Below are 20,647 nucleotides of genomic sequence, written 5' to 3'. Positions count from 1 at the left end.
CAGTTGCCTCTTGCACGCCCCACCTGGGGACCTGGCCTGCAACCCAGGCATGTGCCCTGACTGGGAATCAAACTGGTGACCTTTTGGCTCATGGGCTGGCGCTCAATCCAGTTAGCCACACCAGTCAGGGCTCATTTTAATTCTTTGAACAGCCTTTTGAAGCAGGTGTTAATATCCTCATTTTATGGAGGCTTATAAAGAGATGAATTTACTTATTTAAGATCATGCACTGACTAGTGGTGCAGCTAGAACTTGAGCAAGTTCTGTCTGACTTTGGACTCAGCTCTTCATTACTTTAATATTACATTTTCTGTATTATGAGCTACATGTGAGATAAGACTGAAACATACAGACAGTGAATCGTTTAACTGAGAATGTATTAATAATGTTGAATCTCATTGCTGCCTCTTTGATTAGGGTTACTTTGACTACTCTCTCACTAATTCTGAACTTCCAATTAGTTCTAAAGTTGTATTTATTCTACAGGTCTTTCTGATCCATTCTATTCCTTCTATTTTCATTGTTGCTGACCTAATTAAGTTTTGACACTTTTTACTTAGACTATTGCAGTATCTAATTTTTCTCCCTGATTTCAGTTTTATCTCTGACTTAACTTTCATATAACTACCAAATTACCATTTTAAAAATGTAGATCTAATGGCTCCCCTCTTCTGTTCCCAAATCTTTATTTGCTCTCTATTGTACATAGAATAAAATCTCTACACCTTGACTTGCCACTCAAATCCATTTTCAGTGTGTCCTGAAATCTAACTCTCTCTCACTAAACAAAAGTCCGATGCACATTACACTACATTCCTTTCCTAAGATTGTCTGCTTTCTTCCTTCATACTTAAGCATTTTTTTCATGAGGATGCCCTTATCCCTCTTTTTCATCTTAACTATCTTTCTTCCAGTACTCCTTGATCTAATCATTGAAATTACTTTCTGTTTGCCATATACTCCCTTGCACTGTGTTCTTATTTTATTGCACTTACAGTCTTCTTTGTGCTGTCCCTTAGTGTGTGCGTTTTTATGTTCCTATCTGTTCAAGTTGTGGGCACTCATATTCATCTGTCTGTTTCCCCACAATGCCTTGGCTGTAGTAGGGACTCTGTAAATATTATTCTTAATTTTATGGTCAGGACAGTGTTAGATATCACTAAAGTATATATGGTTAAATACAAAATAAATTCTGTAGAGAAACTGTTAGGAGTTTAAACAGAGCAATTACTTCAGATTAAAATGGGCAAAAAGGTTTTATTGAGGGGATTTAGATTAAATATTAAAGTGTAAAGTTTAAGATAAACTGAAAATTTAAGAGTTTAGGAAATGAGTAACTTAAATATTTTGAATTGTTTTCACTTTATTGGAAATAAGCATAGTATATTTAATAATGCTAAGTTTATATACAGAGGAGAAAATGTACTACTTCTATTTCTTCAGTTTTTGAGAATTCCCTTAAACATTTATCTGTCACCTCCAGACAGACATTTGGTGTCAGGTGACATTTTTTTAAAAAAGGGAAAAAACCCACTTGCATTTTACAACAAAGCAGTGCTTCAGGTAAAGTGATGTGTCTTCTTTATTCTTGTTTTCTTAAGGCATTTTATGTGGTTTTGACTGTAGGTTGCAAGATAAAGAGTGTGATTTTAATTAGCCACTGAAAAGTATCAGAAAATTGTACAACATATTTCAGTTGTAATTGCAAGTTGGGTTGTTTTGAGTTGTTTTTCATATCAAATTTCTTATTCTTAAAATTCATTTTTCTTGTATTGGCCTATGATGTCATAAAACAGAAGGAACCATTTTGGGTATACTCAGAATTTTTTTAAAAAGTCTTTGGCCCTAATACTTACTTGGGAAAACACAAGTATTATGGTATGTTATTATTTCCAGAACCTCATGACTTAGCATTTTTTGAATAAAATATTAAATATTAACAAATATGCTAACGTTTTCTCCTTCTAAGCACTTTATGATTTATATAACCTAATGAATCTATTACCTTGAATCAAAACATTTTAATCTGTTATTTGTCATTGTTGATTAAAGTTACACTTCTTTAGTATACTTGGCTTACCTATTAGACTTCATGTGTAGACAGTTTTAATTACAACTGTGGCGCTTTAGTTAGTATAATTCTTAGCTATTTTTAAGTCTTTTCTTTTGTTAGAATGTTTGTATTTTCTCTACAGTAAACTATTTACATCATTTTGAATATAATTTAATACCAGCACAAATATTTACTTATAATTGTTTTAATTTATTTTGGTTAGTAATGTAGGAAAATTTCCAAGATTTGTACATGCCATGTGTACATGTCTGGAATTTAAGTAGCTTTCTATTCCCTAATTTTGCTTTTAGTTAATAATAAATTTTCAGCAGTAAATCAATAACATAATCAATAACACAATAACACAGTAGACTTAATTAATTTAGGATGTGCTTTTCCAAAAGAAAACATATTTTCCTGGTCATCAAAAATATGTCTAAATGTCTGATGTCATTGAAGAATGTACTTTGAAATCTAGATTTTAAAGGTGTAGGTCAATAGAGATTCCAGCTTTCAAACCAGATTTTGGTGTTTCCTCATAATATGACAGTAACTGAAAGACATTAAGAGAAAGAGTTATAAAGCATTCTTTTCTTCAGAATTATGGAAAAGAACATGTTTTGCTATGAAACACTGAGTACTTTGGTCATGCTTTATAAAGTTTGGAGCATTTTAGAATGCAGTTACAGTATGTTTTTTTTTATTTTATTTTAAGCAATCTTAACTATAGACAGTGCTGTTTATATATTCCGATATTTGATATTATAGAATTGCTTTCCCTACAGTTAGCCTTATTACCTTTTCTTTTATATGTACAGGTAAATTTTCATATTTAAATGAAGAATAGAAAACATTCCTGTTGTTAAAAGTGAAAACTAAATTTTTTTGGATTAGTAACATTAATCAGCACATTACCTAGGTACTTTCTATAAGAATGTTGCATTTTTAGCTGCTTTTAAGTTTTTAGAGCTCTCTCAGGGACATGAAAATAAATTAGTATTCTCTGCAGAGCTTTCAAAAACCAATTGATAGGTATGCTGGAGGCACTGATAACAATATTATAAATTTACCTTAGTGTTATTTATAAATTTTTCTCTAATATGAATTGAATGTGAAAAGTAACAGCAAAATATGAGTGAACTACATGATATGATATTTTTTCAGATTAGTGCTAAGATAACTTCACAGGCATTTCTTATTTACTTACCTACTTACTCCCACAAAGACATGTACTAAATCTTACTGCATATGTGAACAACTCATATTTTCCTTGTAGAATATTATGATACCCTTATTTAACTTTGAAAATTCTGAGACTGTAAATCTGACTGTTGAATATAGAAAGATTTGATGATCTGGACCATATCTTGGGTGTGTAATGGTTTTCTTTTCTTATAAATTCTAAACATGCTGTATATAAAAAGTAGCTGAGAGACTATCAAATGATAGAATGTCTATTTTCTCTCATATGTGTTCATGCATTTACTCTCAAACACCATGTTCCTGGTAATACATAAATATATTTAATGTGACTGACAGGTGTATTTAATACAAGCAAGAAGGTCTATTATTAACTTGAGTGAAGCAATAAGATTTATTTATGGATACATACACCTCCCTTTGCCCATATTCTTTTAGGGGTTGATCTTTACTTTGAAATGGAGGAGTAATTAGGAGTTGAGGATTGTGTGAGCATTTAGTTTTTAAACCACCGCTTGCCATCAGTAACCCTTCTTTAATTGCTGATATGTTTGTCTTTATTTAAGAACATTACATCATCTATATTTTATTGCTGTCATTAAGAAAATTAGAGTAATATTGGATCACTTGTCATTTTTTTCTTCCTTCATTTTCTTTCCATTGAGAGAGGCTTGTGTATTTTTTTGTGAAGGATGAAGAAGATAGAAAGAGTGAGGAAAGTCATCGAATGTTATTACTGGAAGAGTTTATTTTATAACTGAGGAAACAAGTATGGAGGAATGAATAGCTACACGAGTGAACGGAAGCAATCCTTAGCATTTCCTTTCTTTTTTGAGGATTGAGGACTTTTGGTTCAGGATTCGAAGAATTAGATACTGTTTGTCTCTTCACAAGATATTCTGTAGTATCACCATCTTTTTTACCTTATTTATCAATGTTCAGGTAAATAGCAGTAGAAGTAAATGCTAATTCTGTGGAAGATAGTGACCCCAACATTTCTAGTGTTATTTCATGTAATGTTTTATTTTTCTTTAATTTAAAATATGTGCATGTGAACCACAGTATGGCACTCTTGTTATGGTTTGAGGAAGGTTTTAGGAGACCTTCCCAGATATTCTCTTCCTCTGAAGGAAGTTTATTATTATTATTATTATTTTAAAGATTTTATTTATTTATTTTTAGAGAGGGGGAAGGGAGGGAGAAAGAGAGAGAGAAACATCAATGTGTGGTTGCCCCTTGTGCGCCCCGCCGCCGGGAACCTGGCCTGCAACCCAGGCATGTGCCCTGACTGGGAATCAAACCAGCAACCCTTTGGTTTGTTTGCAGGCCAGCATTCAATCTACTGAGGCACACCAGCCATGGTGGAAGTTGTTTATTATTATTACTATTATGATGATGATGATGATGATGATGATGCATAGTCTATATTTCATTACTATTTCTTTTCCAAAGGGTAAGACATTTAATACCAAGAGACCATAAATAAGTAAAATTGTTTTATTTGTAATCCTTGTCATCCACACATTTTTCATAAAGCTTTTTATAAACACTGTTAACCACTATAACTCTTACAAGAATTAACAGTAACAATATTTTTTTAATTTAAAGCAAAATCTGAATAATTTAGATGAGTTGAAGTTAGTTGACATGTCTGACACTCATAAATGAAAACACTGGCTGTCTTGTAGTAATCAATGCATAGCTACAGCTGGTTGAAGGGGACCAAATCCATTGAAGAGGCGATTTGGTTCCATTTTACCAGCTCTAGCAAAGCATTGTGGTGGTGCTAGTTTAGGTTCCAAAACAGTTAAAATGCTTTTTATTTGTAAAATTATAGTTATGGACCTTCCACAAATGTTAGATTCTTATATCAGTACTTCAGTCATTGAATGTAGAATTTTCTATTCTGAAAGCACTCTTCCTACTATTTCAGCTCTAAAAGTGCGTAAGTCTTTGCCCTTTAACATGTTGTTAATACATTAAGGAATCATGAATGTCATCTTTGTTTTTAACACCTCAATTCTTAAATGTAGACAATAACCTATTTCAAAACCAACAACATTTAAAAGAACAAATAGATATTGATGCATTTCAGAGTAATTTTTTACACTTATCTCTAGGCTGTAAACCAAGTAAGTAACCTAACAGGTTAGGAATAGAATATTGCTAGTCATACTTTTCTCATGCTCCTGCTTTTTTAGTATTATACTTGAGAACTAATAGGAAGTTGCTGACAGGAGGTGGAGGAATAAGAGTGGCTTTAAGAAAGTAGCTCTACCCTTTTGTTTATAAATAGATTGTACGTGTATTCAGTGTATTGCTTGGACTTGTGTTGAAAGGAACTACCATGCATGCCAGCTTATTTTTCTTTGTTTTTACTTATATTGTATTACTAGTCACAGGTTAGTAATTTAACCTTTTTTGAAAGTCTATTTCCTTGACTCAATTCTCTGTATAGATTGTCTCGTTACTCCTCATTATCAGTTTAATAATATGTTTGAGTTATGGTGGGTTAGCTATAGTCCATGAGTTTGAGTATTAAAATATACCATTAAAACTCCATATAGCATATTTTTGTTATAATATCAGTGTTGCATTTCAGTATCAGGATGGGAAATCTCCTGAAATACATTTGGTTAAAATAAAAGTTTGAGAAATTATAGTTTGCCTGTGAAAGTAAGTGCTCTCAGTGAAATAAAAGAGTAAAGAAATAGTTACTGTTTTGAACTAAACTGGGAAAAGGTCAACACTAATTCAGGCAATATTCAAATAATTCTCATATTAAGTTTATTCTGCATTTGTTGGTTAGTAAGTATCATGCTGCTGGTGAAATTAATATAACTACAATTTCTCCATCTTTTATTAGAATGGAAGTGAAACAGGTGTTAAATTGCCTGGACTTAAGTGCTGAAGATAGCAGCAAAACTGGCTTCTATTTTTACTAGTTATATGGGAGCTGTTTAGCAGATCCAGTTGCTCAAGTGTGCTTTTGGATGGCAGTTCAGTTTCATATACTGGCCATATCGGGGCAAGGAGAGGCCATGGAAAAAAAAAATAGTGCAGCATTTGATAATGTCAGCATCTGTTATCCCTGTCAGAGAGACAGTTGAAATGTTTGAGTTACACCAGTGTCAGCAGATGCCCAGAGTTTAATATGTACTAAGTTAAAAATGAACAGCTGACCTAAGTGATGAATGTGACATTTTAGAGTGATTGAAAATACTCTTAGATATGCTAAGTTAAACTTGTAAGCACTATAATCAGTATGTAATTTTACTTTTTAAAATGAATAACAGATGCTGCCCTTTTATTTTCTAAGGATTATATATACTCTTAATATTATAGCCACAAGATTCTTAGTTGCTGGGATGTTTTAAATTAAAAACTTTTATGCCTGTAGAATAATGAATATAATTTTTCATTATGAAACATGGGTATAGTAATACCCTTTGAATAGTTTTATAGAGGAACCTCTACTTTTGAGGTATATATTTTCAGTTTGGTATTTAGGGCACGTGTAGTTAAACTTAAATGGAATATGACACATTGCCATTCTTTTTGTGGATGATCAGAAAGAAGGGCTATGCTTAAGTGTTAAGCTTTGAACTGTTTTTTCTTTGAAATGTAGAATTTTAAAATTATGAGATTTTTATAATTTCCAGTAAGCATGCAGCAACTTATATGCTATCATATCTAATATCATCTCTCATTTTTATAATCTGATAGAATGAAAGTCACTTAACTATCAAGTTATCTTATTAAACAGAGAAAATTAACTATAGTTAACTTTGTAGCCATTTTTGTTTCACTTATGAAACACAGAAATTTTAAAATGTTATGCTTTTTATACATGTGTAAATATTCCAGTTCAAAGAATACTTTTAGTAAGAAATGATTAGAATATTAGTGTTAGTATGTCTTTTTTTTTAAAGATTTTATTTATTTTAGAGAGGGAAGGGAGGGAGAAAGAGAAACATCAATGTATGGTTGCTGGAGGCTGTGGCCTGCAACCCAGGCATGTGCCCTGACTGGGAATCGAACCTGCGACACTTTGGGTCGCAGCCCGTGCTCAATCCACTGAGCTACGCCAGCCAGGGCAGTATTAGTATTTCTTTTAATGTATCTATCATAATAGCTAAAATGGATGTTGCTTATAATTTGTTGAGTTTAATTTTTATTAATATATAAACATAATACAAAATAAATTTTGTATAAAATAGAGACATATTTTTATATCTCTAATATACAGTAAATAAAATAAGTTCATCATGGTTATAATAATGGAGTTATAATTGCATAGTACCATTAAAAGAAGGTTGTTCTTTCTGTGTAAATTGTTTTCTTTACTCTAGTGTTTTCATTTTTTGTGCCCCCTTTGGATAAAACAAATTCAAAGTTTAACAAAGATAATATATTAATTTCTTTTAGGTATTTGGCAATCTGTTACCAATGTGCCCTGTTGACTTCAAACTATGGCCCAGAATTTTGTCATTTTTCTTGCATAAATCTTACATTTTAAGTTATTCTAAGTACTAACTTAGTGTAAGGACCTGATAAACTTGAGAAAGACAAGGACCACTGTTTTTTTTTTTTTTGAGGGTAGAATTTTACTTAAAATATAGTCTTTTAAAATTATGACTGTGTCTATAGCTTTCATAAAAGAAAACCTAAAACAACAAAACTTGCTTCAGGAATTCCTTTAATATTAATTAAATTATAAGTTTATCAAAATATGAAGAATAGCTATTAAAATATAAATGAAACAGCTTTTGTTGTATCTTGTTTTTCTTAATAAATCAGACAACCATACTGTGACATACTTAAATTAAGTTCAAATTGTAGAAACAGAAACTGGGTCATGTGTATCTGTCATTCTTTTGTGCTAGTAATACTGGGGTTTTTTTTGGAATTCAGATTTTAATCATATGAGTATTCAATTAAAAAATGTAAAATGTCTTATGTTTTAAATGTAAAAGATTGAAAAGGGGTTTTATGATAATTTTAAATCTATTTCAGTAGAGCTTTTTTCTTTCACAAAATATAAATCTTAGTGACATTTAGTTTTCACCTGTAAGAAGTAGGTGCATTTTTATGATATTATTATTTCCAAAGGTCATCTGTTCAATTCTAGGTTAACATACCATATGAAGGTCATTCACATAAAAAGAAGCAAGGGCTTCTTTTAGCTGAAGCTTATTTCTCTCTTGGCGGTTTATTGCCTACCAAAAATACATACTTCTTTACATTCCATAGCATTGTATGTTCATATGGGTACATAAAGAAGTATGTACTCTGAGTAGGTATTACTAAGTTGTTAGCTGTAAAAACATAAAATGTTTTATTTTCCCATTTGTTAGTAAAACATTCAGCTTACTGATGTAGAGCAATGGTAGATCATTTACAGAGACTATGAAAGACTAAACTTCGTAAAAATTTACCTGAAGCATTGCATTAATGCTATTTATGGTTCCTTGTTGGTGGACATACACTTCTAAACACTGACCAGTTATCTGTTGAACTTTGTTCCGGTTTGGTCCTTTTTGCAAGAGATTCATAGAATCAGTGAAGTTTTACAGAGTGTATTTCAGAAATTGGTAAGATCAACCTAGTGTTTCTTCAGTGTTTTCAGGATGAATTTCTTCTTATTTTGTAGTTTGCTTCTAGATCCTACAAGTAGATAGTAATTAATTTGGTACAGATTCTTTTTACAGATTAGATATGTTATTAAAAACTTAAAGTATTAACCAGTTAGGACTTCTTTTGATAATGTCCCTAAAGTTGAAATGACAAGGAGAAAAACCAGATCTTTTTAGAGTATGAGTAAACTGAATTTTTTAAAGATGATGAATTTTTTTTTGTTTTTTTTAAAGGTTACAGATAAGAACTCGTGATCATTTGAAAACCTCTTTGTCTTCATTAGTTACTAACCTGAATTTTACAGTTTGGTGCTTCTCTTTGGGTTAAACACAAATTCAAACAGATGTATATAAATACTGAATTTTGGTGAGTTGAGCTCATTTGATCTTTTTTTTTTTAAATATAAAAGATAACTACCAGAACAGTTAACTTTTCCAAAGTCTTACTTAAAAGATCTGAAAGGTGTTAGCCCTGGGTTTTAGCTTGATCATGTCTCATTAAAAGAAATAATAGTTGGTGAGTTGCTGTTAATATGGTAGTAAACAGTTAAAAAGAAAACTGTAAGAAATTTTCAGATGTGGGAAAGGAGGAAAAAAAGGCAGGGAAAGAATTTCTGCACCTTGTGATAAATAGCTAGTGTAGCTCATAGAAAGCAAATTAGAATGTGGCAGGGGAGAGCCCAGTTCTCCAGACAGCAGTGTCAGTCAGCATTGCAGCATTAGAACCTCACCTGGCACATTCTGGCTTATTTCTGTGGCCAACTCGGAGTAAGTATTAAAAAGTATTTTGTGTCCAGCCAAGTTCCTTGGTTGATTAAACCCTCAAAAAGTTAATGTTTTTTAAAAGATAGCATACTTTGTAAGCAAGGTGTAATTTACTAGGAATGCAAAATCATGTAATCTTAAACAGTAAAGACTAAATCTTTAATGATGTAAATGACATTAATGGATTTGTACATTTTTGAGATCAAGAGTTATCTGCCATGGTATTTGAGCAACATTCCCTTTTATACTACATAAGCTCATACTTGAACTGTGAAATTAGACTGGGACCAGATAGAATTTAACTTAACAGTAAAAGCATATATATTGAGTCAATAATAGGTAAGCATTATAAGCATCCCTAAAAGTACAGGCCTTATGGGTACTCTGTTACCTGAAAACTTAGTGTCATGCAGCGTTTGCAGCAGGAAGAGAGATAATGACCTAGAGAGTCACATCAGCAGCAGCCATCTCATCTTGATCGTTCCTTCACTCTATCCGCTGATTCAGCACTTCTTTTCGTGAGCCGGTGAGGTGAAGTAAGGGGGAAGTCAGTGAACACAGAATCCCTCCTTTTAAGATAAATTTGAAAAACAAATGAACAAAAATGTATCAGCCAGCTTTACGTCTCCCTACCCTTAACTCTTACAAAGAAAAAAAAAAACAGTAAAATTGAGTCAACATTGGCCATTTGATTTGGAATGTTACATTATCAGTATTACACAGATACAAGTACCTTGTATCTGCTGTACAGAAAGTTAAGCAAACAAGGAAGATTGCTACCGCGCTTATTTCTCAGATGAAATGCTTCAGAAGAGGGGGAAAAGTTGCAGAGCAAGTTAATTTATAATCTAAAAAAGATGAAAAACCAAAAAACAACACACACCTTATTCCTCCCAAGTAACTATAAGCATTCACACTATTTTCCTTTGCCCACCAGAATACACTGGATTCTTCTTCTCAGGAAGTAATTCTGCATCTTTCTTGCTGTGAAATTTTTTTTGTTTGTTTTCAGTTTCCAGGATTAAATGGTAAATCTATATTGAAGCTACCTTGTCATATCCAGAGGTCAAGTCTGCAAGCAAGGTCAGGATTTCCACATGGTCACTACAGAGGTTAACTTAAATTCTTCCCTCAGTGAACACAGGCTAAACTGTTACAGCTTTATAGGCAGCTAAGCATTTGAAACATGCACTCCCAGGCAAACAGGCTCTCTTGTGCCTCTCTCTTCCCTGACCATATTTAGTCAACCATAGCAAAAAATAGTCTCTCAGCTGTCGATTGTCGATCTAAAAGCTGAGGAAGCCTCTATCTTGCTTTCTGCCTATTGATTGTTCATCCTGTGGTCCAAACACTGCTTTGCCATTTGTCCTGCCCTTTTTTTTTTTTAAAGCACTGCCAAATAAAGCGATCTCTCATTTTTCCACTTACATTTCTCAGATTTTCACTGAGCTTGCGCTGAGACCAGGAAAGCCTGATGCGGCTGTCACTATACTTAGCAGTACTGCAGAGAAAATAGGAAAGAGGAAAAGTATTACCCTGGCTAGTAGCAAGACAGTCTTTAGACAGATATGGAATAGGTAGAATATCTCTGCTGTTAAATTATATTTCATAACCTGATTTTTTTGTTGGTTACAAATATTAGGGATAAGGACATTTTATGTAGCTAGAGGTCTGAAGGGATTTTGTAGTGTTACCTTTAGAGCTAGTTGTTGCTATACATGCTTTTTAAATTTAATGAATAATATTTGAATGGAAAATATGTAGAAATGTTAAGTAGAACCCTGTATATTGAAGGTGGAGATTGATCATTAAGGAAGGAGGGAGTAGTGTGTAAATGAAATCTTTGAAATGCTGCTTAAAATTTAATTGTGTCAATTTTAGTTAATTTTCTTGTAGTGCTTAAGTGAAAAACAGGACCAGGAATGCTTTTGAGTAATTGTGCACTTTTATATTGAAACTATATATACATATATCACTATTAACATGCATTTTATTATTAAATTCTATTTCATATTCAAATGTGAAGTGCTGTTTTTCTCCCTTCTACATTGCCATTTCTTTTTAATTTTTTTGAAATATCATTTAGGCATGATCAGTTCACATTTTATTGCAGACTAAAATAGATATTAACCTATCTATAACTTTGGCACATAGTGTATGTCTCAAAGGAAAAATGCTTTTGCTCTAAATTTTAATAGCATATTCACAATAATTTAAGATTAAAATTTATTTATTTTAACCAAGGAGAAAAATATTATAACATCAAGTCCATTAAACCTGTGGAGATAAAATTTGAGATCTTATGAACCTAAAAATATCCACAAGGAGCCAACTATACCTTGTTCTTAATTCAAACATATTCTCTTAAGTATTAAGAATAAAGAAAAACCATTATCAATACTCTAAGCTCATTTTTTTTTAAGATTTTATTTATTTTTAGAGAGGGGAAGGGAGAGAGAGAGGGAGAGAAGCATCAATGTGTGATTGTCTCTCATGTGACCCCTCACTGGGAATCTGGTCTACAACCCAGACCAGGAATTGAACTGGCAACTCTTTAGTTCAGAGGCTGGCACTGAATCCACTGAGCCACACTAACCAGGGCCTAAGCTTGTTTTCTTTTCTTACAAGGGTAGTTGTCCTTCACACTGTTTTTGTCTTTAACATTTAATACCATAGCAGTTTAATTATTTTGGATGGCTCTTTTAAAAACACTGACATAAAGCTTCTGTAAGTATTTGGTAATTTTAAAGACTCAGCTCTTCCTAGATATTGAAATGATTTTATGCCTATTGTGAGATGATGACACATGTCTCAGAGTATAAAGTAGGTTCATTTTCGGGTGTCTAAATTACCCCATATGAGGGAGAGAAACATTGATGTGTGAGAGAGAGACATCTATTGATGGCCCCTTGCACTCCCCAAATGTGGGACCTGGCTGACAACAGGTGTAGGCCCTGACTGGGAATCAAACCGGCAACTTTTCAGTTTGTAGTATGACGCCCATCCTACTGAGCCACACCAATCAGGGCTTCCCCTTCACCCTACTTTTTATTCCAGCAAACACTTATATAATGTATTAAATTGTACTCTTTTAATGTATTAAAAGCTTCTTTTCTAAGCTCTTTTTAATTTTCATAATAACCCTATGAAATAGTATTTGTGATTCTTCTAACATTTTATGGATGAGGAAACTAAGGCATAGAAGTTAAGTATTGTCTACTCAGGTCACCAGCCATTCAGTTTGCTAGTGCCAGAATTTGAACCCAGGTGGTTTTGCTGCAGACTTCCCAGCTCCTCACCATTATGCCTTCCTTGTTGCTGCTCTGGTTTGTAATAATGAAATCAGTGGTAATCAGTGATCACCCACCACTCTTTGGGACTGAAGCATACACCAAAAATACAATGTTGCTAACATCCCTCCTTCAGTATATTCAGAAAGATGATTGTTTATTTGACTGTTTATTCGTTCCATTCAACACAACTTTGAGCTTCTTATACTAGGTATACAAAGGGGATATAAAGATAAGTAAAATGAGGTTCCCTGCTTTATAGCAAAGGAGGAGAAATAGGATTTACTGGTCATTTAAGAGATAATTTTAGTTGTCTTTATTTTAAGAATGATCAAGTTACACACCTGTACAACTCTTCTGCAGTTTTTATTGTCATTGCATTATCTCTCTCTTTCTCATTTTGAACTAAATTCTACTATACTACCAACTTCCTAGTTAATAAATTTAAGCTAAATTATTGAACTTTTTAATTATAGTATCTGTCAAAAAAGAATTTGTGAGAACAAAAAAAGCACAGCAAAAACAGAATTAAAAAAATACATTTAAGTAACCCTGACTGGTGTGGCTTAGTTGGCTGGGCACCATCCTGCACACCAAAGGTCACCAGTTTGTTTCCCAGTCAGGGCATGCCTGGGTTGCAGGCCAGGTCCCTGGTCAGGGTGTGTATGAGAGGCAATCCATCAGTGTTTCCCTCTCACATCGATATTTCTTTCTCTCTCTTCTTCCCTTCTTTTCCCTCTCTCTACAATCAATAAAAGGAAAAAACATTTAAGTGATGCCTATTCCCTGTAGTTCTTTAATCTATTTCTCTAACAAAAACCATCTATATTAATTTATTAAAGTGATTACTATGAATAGCATTTTGGTTTATATTCTCCTAGACTTGTCTGTATCCATTCAGATAAGGGTATGCATTGAACAAAAATGTGTTGAGATTGTTACATGCTAACCTGCTTTTAACATGCCCAACAAGACTTCTGCTTGGGATTGATCAGTTTTGTTAATGAGTCCCTTTATGGATTCTGGACTAACATTCTTTAACTGTTGTTTGGTGGATTGTTCATTAACTTAGCAAGCATTTATTGAACACCTTATATGTGCTATAGTGCTATTCTAATGTCTTTCATATTAAGTAATACTAATATGTAACCTTTATAGTTTAACTCCTATGGTTTATTTGGAAAAATGTTGCCTATTTCTGAAGATAGATTGCAAAGAATGGCAGGCCCTAAAAATGGACCCAGAGCCATTTGACTATCACATACCACCGCAGACAGCTGCTTGTCCCCTCTGCTCATTTGTTCATCATTCAGCAGACGTTTGAGTATTGCCATGTGCCAGGGATTATGCTAGGCTCCACTATTAGTTGTTCTGGAACTTAATGCTTCTTTGGCACTGTTCACAAATGCCTGCTTAACTGGTAGTAAGATCTTATCTTAAAACCATCCATGTCCTTAACCTCTTGGGAAACAACCAGATTGAGAAATAAAAAAGAGTGTTTGAGCATTAGGGAAAAATATCTCAATATCTCAATATTTCATATACTGTGCTCCACAGGTGAGAGTCTGTTGGCTTAATAAAGTTATTGATTTTTTGAGCCTGTACCACTCTCATCCTGGCAATTCTATGGACCTCAGTTCTTGCAGCATAATACCAGTCTCTTCTTAATAACTTCAGGAGCTGCAGGGAACAGCCTGCAATTGGATCTTCATGGTTATATTGTGGATTCTTATGATTATTTACCCCATGGACAAAAAGGAAACAAGCCACTCGTAGCTGGTCTTAATGTGAGGGTGTGGGTACTACTTTCCCTTAAGCTCACCTTGCAGCTTTGTAAGATCAGCTCTTCTCTTGAAGCTTTGTATTATTTGTTTTTGTTTGTTTTTTGCAGGGTAGGTGGTAGGCAGGTCAGGAATTAATATTAATTAGCAGCTTTCTAATTAAGATTAGAGGGTTATAGGTTTCTATTAAAATTAATATACCCCAAATTTCTATTGTAGAATAATTTCAACTTAATTTATGTTGCTACTCCATCCTGAAGGAAATAGAGCATAACTTTCCACTTTTTAAGTGTAGGCTGTGCATAGTGACTTCTTTCCAATGAGTATATAGTATAGTATAGTATTCTGTAGTACAGAAAGAGGGAAAAAGGATTATTGTACAGTGGAAAAACCTGCCAAACACTGCCTCAGCCGGATTGTCAAGGTGAACATCAACAGTGATAAATCATGTTGATAATATACATCCTTGATGTGATGTGATGAAATGGCACTTTACCTTTGTGACTTTCCTTCCCAAAACTTACAGCCTCAGAGTAGTAATGTGAAAAACATCCAATGATTTCCAACTGAGAAACATTCTGCAAATATCTGATTAGTATTCCTTAACTGTCAAAGTCATCAAAAACAAGGAAGGTCCAAGAAACTGTCACAGCCAAGGGGAGCCAAAGGAGACATGACAGTAATGTGGTATCCTGGAGCAGAAAATGTACATTAAATGGACCTTAGTTAATAATACTGGTGGTTGGTTTATTATTTATAACAAATGTACCATACTAATGTAAAACGTTAACAGTAGGGGTGAGGAACTCTCTGTATTATCTCCACAATTTTCTGTAAATATAAAATGGTTCTAAAATAAAAAGTTTATTTAAAAACAGTAACCACAATAATTAATCTGTGCACTCCTGGCTAGCTGACAATTGACTTTTGCATTCACTTTGATTTGGGGCTATCTGCAGTGTTTCTCCTCATCTTATACCAGTTAATCAGGAGTTGATTTTGCTCAGTTATCAACAAAATATTAAGTTTAGCCTCATGTACTTTTAAAAGTATTTTAAGGTGAGAAACTGTATTTTAGAGAATTTTTATAAGGACCAGTCTTAAGATTTAGTTATTTAAAAAGAAGCTTTTTAAAATTTGAATGCTGATAATTTTGAATTTGTGACAATTGTGAAAGTCCAGATTTGTATGGGGATGTTATAGAGAGTAGGTTTTGGAAGGGGGCTGTTATAAATGTTTAAAGCAGTGAAAGCCTGTCTAAAAGTACATTTGGTCCTGTGAGGAAGAATTGTTTTAGTTTTAAAAGGGAAAATATATAGGACAAATTGAATGTAGTAGTAATAAGGGAGGGAAAGGTCTGGAATGATTCCTGGTTTGTGACTTGGGTAGCTGGTTAAATGGTAATAAGATTAACCAAAATCAAGAATATAGGAAGAACATTGGGAAGAGGAAAAAAAGGGGGGAGTTTTTACTCTGTAAGGTACAGGTTTATAATCTTTGAGTTGTCATAATTATTACATTAAAGAGTACTAAACATTTTACCTATATTATCTTGTTTAATTTTCATAGCAACCTTACAATATTTTATGGAGATGTCTATGGAAGTTCTGGTATTAGATATGAATCATGACCATTTGTTGCAGTTGGAGATATGAAACAGATTATGGGTGAGAATGTGCAGTTGGGGCTTCATAAGGTCAGAGTACGGACCTTAGCCTTAAAGATCCAGAGTAATTATAATTAGACTTCAGAATAATTAGAATAATATTAATTAATTTGTAAGACAGTGATGTGTGAGTCAACATGCCAGTGCTATTTACAGAAAGAAATATTCTTGTTAAGTGGATGGTAGTATTCACAGCATCTGATCAGTAGCTTTTTTCCCCCCTGCTAGGGGAAAAGTAAATCTATGAAAAGCTAAATTAAAATTGGAAATTGATTGGTGAGCAAGACAATTGGTGGGATGATCTTAGTGGATGCTATCATCAACCTGTGATAGCTTTCATATAATAGTGTACTAAACACAGCATTTTTCTGATTCCACTGGAAGGCAACTTGGAATACTTAGGTTGCTTGTCCAGGAACTTTCTCTGTTGGATAATGCTGCCTATACACAACAAATTCTTTTTCTCACTTTTTTCTCCCAGCTTCATAGAAACTATTTCTTCACTTTCCTAAACCAGTCATTACTTTTTTTAGAAAAAGACATATTTTAATCTTTTCTATTGTAAAAAAAATATATTTTTATTCCAGTTGGACTTCTGGTTCTCTCCTTTTACAGATCTCTTTTTCTGTAGTTGTTTGTTATCTGTATGTTGCACTTACTTAATTAACTATTGTCTGACCTGATGTATTCACTCATTTGCCAATATAACACTGCTTCTATGGGAAATCTGAAATTATCATTTCTCTCTAAAATACCTTGCTAGTATTATAATACATTTTTAATAAGTTTAAACTGAGTCATTTATATTAACTAATGTCAAATTTCTATCAACTTTTATTTTTGTGATATATTTCTTAATCTCAGGATTGCTTAAAAGGAACACGGTTATTTTCATATGGTTATTCTATAGTATAATTTACAACATGTATGTAAATGGGACTAACATTTATTCTGCAATAAAATCTTGTGCTCTAAAAATGTGAATTTTGCATTTTAACATTAGAATTTTAATTTAATTGTAGAATTTAATTTACTTGTAGAATGTGATCTAGAAGGGGCTAGGATTGTTTTTATCATTTCCAACAGTAGCCTGAAATTGCTACTGTTCCCTGTTCTGACAGTTTAATTACACATATTGTACAAAGAGAGTTAAAAGTAAAAAGACAGTGAAGTAAATGAGAGAGCAGAGAGGCAATAGGCTTATAAGAATACAAATATATTTTTTGTTTAAATGTCTTAATAACTTTCTGGCCCATTGGCTTTCCTTTCTGAGGGACTGTAGCTTTCCCTAGCTTGTTCACTTGGGAAATGCAAGACCGGAAGTAATGGCTTGCCCCAGCTCAGCAGGCACCTTGTACTCAAATGGGGAGTCACTCCTGAGTTTTTGGTAGTGTAATATGGGAATGTACCTCTGAAACTGGGAGATGGTAGGAAATGTGGTTCCATAAGAATCAGCTTTTCAGAAATATAGAAAATGTTTAATAATGTGACTAATAAAAAACGGGATTGAATTAACATGAACCACACTTTATAATTTAAAACTCGTAACATATATCTTGCCTACAAGGGTAAAGTGGCAAATTAAGAAATTTTTAATACAGTAAGTTTAAATATTAGTGTTTTAACAAATATTTTTATAAAATTAATATGTATGTATTTAACTCAAATACTACCACAAAGGTTATAATGGAGAACTGTGTTCTGCCTTACTCCTTTTTATCTCTTTGTCCCTCTACCAAATAGCTTACAATTTATTCTGCAATTTCTTAATGTATATCACATTTTTTATTTAAATTAATGTGTTTACATTATTTTTTAAAAGTATATCTTATTTTTAATAAAACTTTTGACATGATTTAATACTTGCATCTTTAAAGCTGTCAAAGAATCATAAAACTCCTATAAATTCTGTGTATTGCCTGGCCAAATGTGTAATAATGTATGGCATTAGCATCATGATTATGTCAAGTCCAAATGTTTAGAAGTATAATGTTGTATGAGTACTTTTCCCCATTAAAAATCTGGGTCAGCCCTGGCTGAGTGGCTCAGTTGGTTGGAGTGTTGTCCGGTACACTAAAAAGGTTGTGGGTTCAGTTCTGGATCAGGGCATATTACCTAGGTAGCAGGTTCGATGCCATGTCTGGGTGCATACAGGAGACAACTGATCGATGTTTCAGCTATTGTAAATAACACTGCAGTGAACATAGGGCTGCTTTTGCTCTTTCGAATTAGTGTTTTGGGTTCCTTTGGATGTATTCCCAGAAGTGGGATGGCTGGGTTATAAGGCATTTCCATTTTTAACATTTTGATTTTGAGGTATCTCCATAGTGCTTTCCACAGTGGCTGCACCAGGCTGCATTCTCACCAACAGTGCAAAGGGTTCCCCTTTTTTCACATCCTTACCAGCAGTTGTTTGTTGATTTATTGATGGTAGCCATTCTGACAGGTATGAGGTGACATCTCATTGTGGTTTTGATTTGCGTTTCTCTGATGATGAGTGATATTGAGCATCTTTTTATATGTGTATTGGCCATTTATATGTCCTTTCTGGATAAGTGTCTATTCAGGCCCTTTGCCCATTTTTTAATTGGGTTGCTTGTGTTTTTGGCATTGAGTTTTGTAAGTTCTTTATAAATTTTAGATATTAATCCTTTATTAGATGTATTGGAGTATATGTTCTCCCATTCTGAGGGTTATTTTGTTGATGTTTTCCTTTGATGTGCAAAATCTTTTTAGTTTGATGAAGTCCCATTTGCTTATTTTTTTTATTTTGTTACCTTTGCCTAAGGAGATATATCTGATAATATATTGCTATGAGCAATGTCCAAGATTTTGCTGTCTGTGTTTTATTCTAGGATTTTTATGTTTTTGGGTCTAACATTTGTCTTTAGTCCATTTTGAATTTATCCTTGTGTGTGGTGTAACAAGGTGGTCTAGTTTCATTTTTCTGCACACATCTGTTCAATTTTCCCAACACCATTTATTGAATAAACTATCTGTAGCCCATTATATATGCTTACTTCCTTTGTCAAATATTAATTGACTGTAAAGGTGAGTTTATTTCTGGTCTCTGTATCCTGTGCCATTGATCTAATGTGTCTATTTTTATGCCAATACCATACTGTTTTGATTACTATGGCCTTATATATAGTTTCATTTTAGGTAGTATGATTCTTTCCATTCTATCTTGATTTCTATTCTCCAATCAGTGACAGTTTGTTTACCTCTTAAATTATCAAAAAGTGTATACTTGAGACTTAGAAAAGTTGAGTTTTTCTTTGTCTATATGTATAATTCTCTTTAAAAAGGGTTGTTTTCATTTGACTTCAAAAGTTGCTAAAAATAGTTTTCTCCAAAAACAAATAATTAAATGTCAAATTATGTAAATATCAAAATAACATAAATTTGATTTTCAGTGCAATGCGTGTTTTACTCTCTAAATTACCAAGACCATGGATTGTGGATGAGAAGAAAGATGATGGTTATACTGCCTTGCATCTAGCTGCCCTTAATAATCATGTGGAAGTGGCTGAATTGTTGGTACATCAGGTAGGAAAACCAATTAAAAGATCATTGCCATCCATTTATTTATTAGTTCATCAACTACCTCTAGTATATTACAGTAAAATCCCATGATGATGCAAATTCAGAAATAGTGAACATTCAGTCTTTGCATAACCACTCATTGTTAAATGGAGGGAAGGGTGTGTGTGGGTGTGTTTGTACCTCTCTGCACCGCCTTCCTGGATTGGTCCAATGAAGTGAGCATCAGCTAAAAGGGATTTCCCAGAATCACAGCCATTGTTGTGGAAGTATCAATAAGCCACAGGACCAAGAACCATCATATTGATATCTAAGCTGGTATGGCCAGTTCCCATCAAGTAACACCAGGTTGAAGCCAGGATCTGGGTATTCAGTTAATGATTACTGCTGGATTCCCAGAACCTGTAGCCTGGATAGTAGGACATGCTCACTTTAGTCATTTCATTCATCTTAGAAATAAATTTTTATGGCTGAATTTTTTTGGAACCTATTTATTGCAGTTTTATGATGTTTTGGTATATTCAGCAAATTTTTAAAATGCTTCAGTCAAGTATACGCCATATGGAAGCATGGAAGTTATCAAAGAATTATCTTTCATCCCTGACTTAAAGGAATTTACAGTTAAGAAGATGAAATAGCAGAAGAATGTAGGAGATGGTACTTTATGTGTAATTAAGCCCCAGATCATAAGATATACCCTCCATAAACGACAC

The 20,647-nt window shown here is 33.2% G+C and overlaps 1 protein-coding gene and 1 long non-coding RNA gene across 5 annotated transcripts in view; one reads left to right on the top strand and one right to left on the bottom strand.

Moving 5' to 3' along the window:
* MIB1 (mindbomb E3 ubiquitin protein ligase 1) overlaps nucleotides 1-20,647 on the top strand; it is a 124,865-nt gene that overhangs the window by 78,239 nt on the left and 25,979 nt on the right. For all 3 annotated transcript variants that reach the window (XM_036009221.1, XM_036009220.1, XM_028523921.2), the window contains one exon: nucleotides 19,808-19,940. In XM_036009221.1, the coding sequence (XP_035865114.1) occupies nucleotides 19,808-19,940 (133 nt within the window). The remainder of the gene's footprint in view (nucleotides 1-19,807; nucleotides 19,941-20,647) is intronic.
* On the bottom strand, nucleotides 8,348-10,902 carry LOC118496699. 2 transcript variants are annotated; one of them, XR_004899256.1, is made up of 3 exons: nucleotides 10,538-10,902; nucleotides 10,046-10,223; nucleotides 8,348-8,920 (listed from the first exon to the last, which is right to left on the bottom strand). It is a non-coding gene; the product is annotated as an uncharacterized LOC118496699 (long non-coding RNA). The 2 variants fall into 2 exon arrangements; XR_004899257.1 differs by having other exon boundaries at nucleotides 10,704-10,902.

This window comes from Phyllostomus discolor, chromosome 9 (assembly GCF_004126475.2).
Source record: "Phyllostomus discolor isolate MPI-MPIP mPhyDis1 chromosome 9, mPhyDis1.pri.v3, whole genome shotgun sequence".
Lineage (NCBI taxonomy): Eukaryota > Metazoa > Chordata > Mammalia > Chiroptera > Phyllostomidae > Phyllostomus > Phyllostomus discolor.
Note: the sequence above shows the minus strand (reverse complement) of the source record. Positions and strands in the feature narration are given on the sequence as shown.